At 34.0% G+C, this 3840-nt stretch overlaps 1 protein-coding gene across 1 annotated transcript; it reads right to left on the reverse strand.

Moving 5' to 3' along the window:
* Positions 1 to 821: 821 nt before the first annotated feature.
* Positions 822 to 3277, reverse strand: LOC112513801 (probable vacuolar amino acid transporter YPQ2). The gene is made up of 12 exons (XM_025120164.1): positions 2973 to 3277; positions 2839 to 2881; positions 2726 to 2752; positions 2458 to 2562; positions 2220 to 2320; positions 1961 to 2132; positions 1776 to 1868; positions 1592 to 1687; positions 1482 to 1502; positions 1349 to 1407; positions 1175 to 1265; positions 822 to 1081 (listed from the first exon to the last, which is right to left on the reverse strand). Exons 1-12 carry the CDS (start codon positions 3236 to 3238, stop codon positions 1004 to 1006), a joined length of 1152 nt encoding a protein of 383 aa, XP_024975932.1. The 5' UTR covers positions 3239 to 3277; the 3' UTR covers positions 822 to 1003.
* Between the last annotated feature and the right edge of the window lie 563 nt (positions 3278 to 3840).

Raw genomic sequence — 3840 nt, forward strand, 5'->3', positions numbered from 1 at the left:
TGTGTGTTTATATAATAATAATAATAATAAAATATAAAATAGTTAGATAATACAACTTAAAATTATAATTGGATATATACATATGTATATATGTGTGTATATATATATAATAATAATAATAAAAAATATAATATATTATAATTGACTATGACATTTGATGGAGTAATTCCCGAAGCATTCAACACCCCCTATTAAGGGGGTGCCATTAGCACTCCCCTTAGAATATTGACCAACCTGAAAAAACCTAAAAAATTAACTTAATGTATCTTGATACATAGTTGATACAAAATTAAGCCACATGCTTTTATTGGGTTATAGTCACCTGAATCCGATGGATTTAATATAATTTTTAAGTCTTTGATTAACATATGTATACTAGAGCGGTTCGTATTTAGTTATATTCAAATTATATTACAATTTCAGTTGTAATTTTATTTTCTTATTTGTATGAATCTTCACTTTTTTTTGAGTTTGTTAACCTTGCTTTAAAACTTAGCTAGATTATAAAATGATGCACCAAAATTTCAACCCGATCAAATATGGGTTGGGTTGAGTTGAAAATTTTCAAATCGCAAACAATGGATTGAGTTGAAAATTTTCAAATTGCAAACAATGGATTGAATTGTTCAAATGCCTTCAACTTGATAAATCCAACCCATGTGAAGCCTTATTATATAGGTGCATTTAGGAACATGTAAAGGTGCAATTAGCACATCCTTATGTAAAATTTATCAAGAAGTTTAGGACATCTTTAATACAAGGTTTTTATAAGCAAAAAAATATGGATTTATAGAAGATTCACGGTTAGAGAGAATACTTATAAGAATCTCATATTACTTGAATTCTTGTACAATGTTAAGTGACCTTTTTGTTAATTTTTTGATGAGATCCGCTCGAGATGTTGCTACCATCATCCTAATTATTAATAACAATAATGTATTTCAACCAAATAATTGCCCATAACACTCAATTAGGTAGAAAGAAGATGGGTGACATAAGTCTTCTAGTAGACCTCATGATGGCTGTTTGGAAGTCGCTGCTTCAGGAAGAAGTATCTGTAGTAGACGTACTGCATTATGATCTATAACAATTAAGGTTATCAAACATATTTATGCTTTATGATTGTGATTTATTTAATTTCTATTAATCATGAAAACTCGAACAATGAGGATACGAAAGCGTCGAGTGCCACACAGGCTGCAGCATCCAGCAACCACGGCATGTTTGCTTTAATTCTCTCCCATTCTGTACTTCTTACAAGAATGCTGCAATCGAATTCAAATCATAATGGCATAAGGTGTGCAAGCACAAGATATGTAGTTATCGTATGAGAAATCTCGAGTAGTACCTTCCAACGTAAGTTGCATTGGCCACGAGTGCAAACACGAACATGAGAGGATTCAAACCCTGAATTAATGCAGATTTCAATATAACACAGATCTACAGTTTCTAGTCTGTCATTAAATGGGCAAGAATCTCACCTCAACACTGCCTCTTTTCACCTGGGCACAATCACAACAAATGTGTTACAAGTTTGATGAATCAATTGCAATGAAATGGATGATTAGATGAATAACTTGGAAGGACTCACATTTAACACAATTTGAGGAATGCGACCGCCCATGTATATAGCAGCCATCATCCAGCCCAGCCATTGGCCATACACACTTTTTCCACCACCACCATCCTATACGCAATGCAAAACTAATTGGATCGATCACCATTCACCACCAAAATCAAATATTAGATCTTTCAATATCGATGGTCATACATACTTGTAGAAGCTGCCTGTAAGCATAAACTTGAACCAAACCCTTGGCCTGTGAAGGCATATTCAGTGAAGCACCAAAAAATGCTCCATAACCCACCTGATCGAAATAAACATAAACATAAACATAAACCACTTGCTCGTTTATTAATTACAACAAATCGTCATGAATCCTATTTGAAATGCACTTACAGAGCGTGGTATTGGCCTAGGTTGGGAAGCAGTCTTTGGTATCTCAACCGATGACTCATCTTCTGAAGAAGAATCATTTTCAGCAGCCATAGCCGAGGCTGGGCCGCTTCTTGTTGTCCATAGACAACCTCTAAAAGGTGGAGTTGAACTTCCAGCCATTGATCTTGCTGACCTGCAAACATAATATTATATCTGTTTTACGAGTTGGTGCAGCGTATTAAACTAATAATAGTGTGCGTAAACATAAAAGCAGACGGACATGTAATAGTAGTTCGGGCGTTGAGATGGGGATGCTTTGATGGCACGACTTTGCGAATTTAAAATGGCAGCTGGTTTGAGGGGTTTCTTAGTTTCTTCCACCTTAGAATCATCACATATCAATATTGAAGTTAAATGCCTGTGTTCTGCTACTCAAATTAACACATAACAATAACCTTCATGATCATTATAAATGGATTCTAATTGCAGAATCGACATCTAGCAGTGAAGTTTTTTACCTCTGGACTAGCATTTGCATCGGCTTTCCGAGATTTCAACCATGCATAGATGTGATCATAGTACAAGCTCTGCAACACCAAGATGACTGTGCTTGTTGTGTAAAGCTGTGTGTGTTCCATTTTTTGTTGAATCAAATCAGAAAATTAGGTCAAATTAAACATGATTTCTACAGGAGAATTAATATCTAATTCAACATTGTGAAAGACAGCATTTTTCAACAAACGAAATTAAAAGCAAAAATAGAAGGAAGGAGTAGTGTGGTAGTACCATAGCAGTGTAGTATTGTGTGGGCAACTGCAACCACAACCAAGATGCAAGAAAGTTAATTAAGAAAATTAAAATCAGATGTCTGAATCCATATTATGGATGAAAAGACTCACTGTTGCAGGTTCCAGAAGACAACCCACAAGATTAAAGATATCCCTGCACCATCAAAATGGAGAAAAACGAATTAAGTTCTTTGAATCTTGGAAATGAGAAGTGAAGGCAAGAAATCTTTGACACAAACACCTACCCTGCAATCCATGTTAGGAGGAAGATAAGAGAGACGCCATGGCTGGATTTAGTACGGAAGTTGGTGATAATCTGAGGGATTTCAGCTACACCCCAACAAACAAGGCTTATAATTCCCAATCCGAACGAGATTTGGTCCTTGAGATTGCAGAGACAATCTTTGAAATACTCGTCAACCCACCACCCAATACATGGTTTATTTTCTTGAACACAGTACGATGATAATGGGTTACTGCTATTGCTACCATTCCCCAACAACAAGCTCATGTCTGTATCTCTGTGTTGATCTCTGTATACGAAACCTGATTCAGTATTTATCCGCCATTGATGCAATGTTTGGAATGTAGTAGCAGAGACGATGGATGGCACCTAGATTTACAACCCTGCCCCTGATTTTGAGTTACCATCAGTAAATCAGAGGTTAAAATGGAGAAGGCAGGAAAAAGGGGGTGTTTGGAGATGACTTTAAATCAAATATAAAAGAAAATAATATTTCGTTAAAATATTAAATATTTTAATAATATAATTTATATTGTAATTTTCAAAATAGAAAAGATATCGAAGATGGATAAAAAAAAATCTTTTCATATTTTGACTTTTGATTTTTCATTTTAGAAAATCTGTTGAAGATATATTGTCAAAGTTAGATCTAGAATGGTGTCACAAATTAATTATGGTAATATAAAATAAAATAAAAATTAATTATACAAAAATTAAATACTAACAAGAATCCATGATCTATTCGTTATATGTTTTATACAGATATAATTACATAACAATGTAAAAACTGTTTAAAATATTGGTTGTGAGAAATGCTCGTCCTTATGCACATAGATGAGATCTAAACATTATTAAAGCTTTTTTTATAT

The sequence above is a fragment of the Cynara cardunculus genome (genome assembly GCF_001531365.2).
Source record: "Cynara cardunculus var. scolymus isolate 2C chromosome LG 1, CcrdV1, whole genome shotgun sequence".
NCBI lineage: Eukaryota > Viridiplantae > Streptophyta > Magnoliopsida > Asterales > Asteraceae > Cynara > Cynara cardunculus.

What these genes read in the sequence shown, in the direction of transcription:
- LOC112513801 (XM_025120164.1), bottom strand. Translation starts at nt 3,238, where the DNA reads ATGAGCTTGTTGTTGGGGAATGGTAGCAATAGCAGTAACCCATTATCA. An exon ending in CTAGGCCAATACCACGCTCT is followed by an intron (nt 1,869 to 1,960) that starts GTAAGTGCATTT and finishes TATTTCGATCAG; the next exon opens with GTGGGTTATGGAGCATTTTT. An exon ending in GTGTGGCACTCGACGCTTTC is followed by an intron (nt 1,082 to 1,174) that starts GTATCCTCATTG and finishes TAATTGTTATAG; the next exon opens with ATCATAATGCAGTACGTCTA.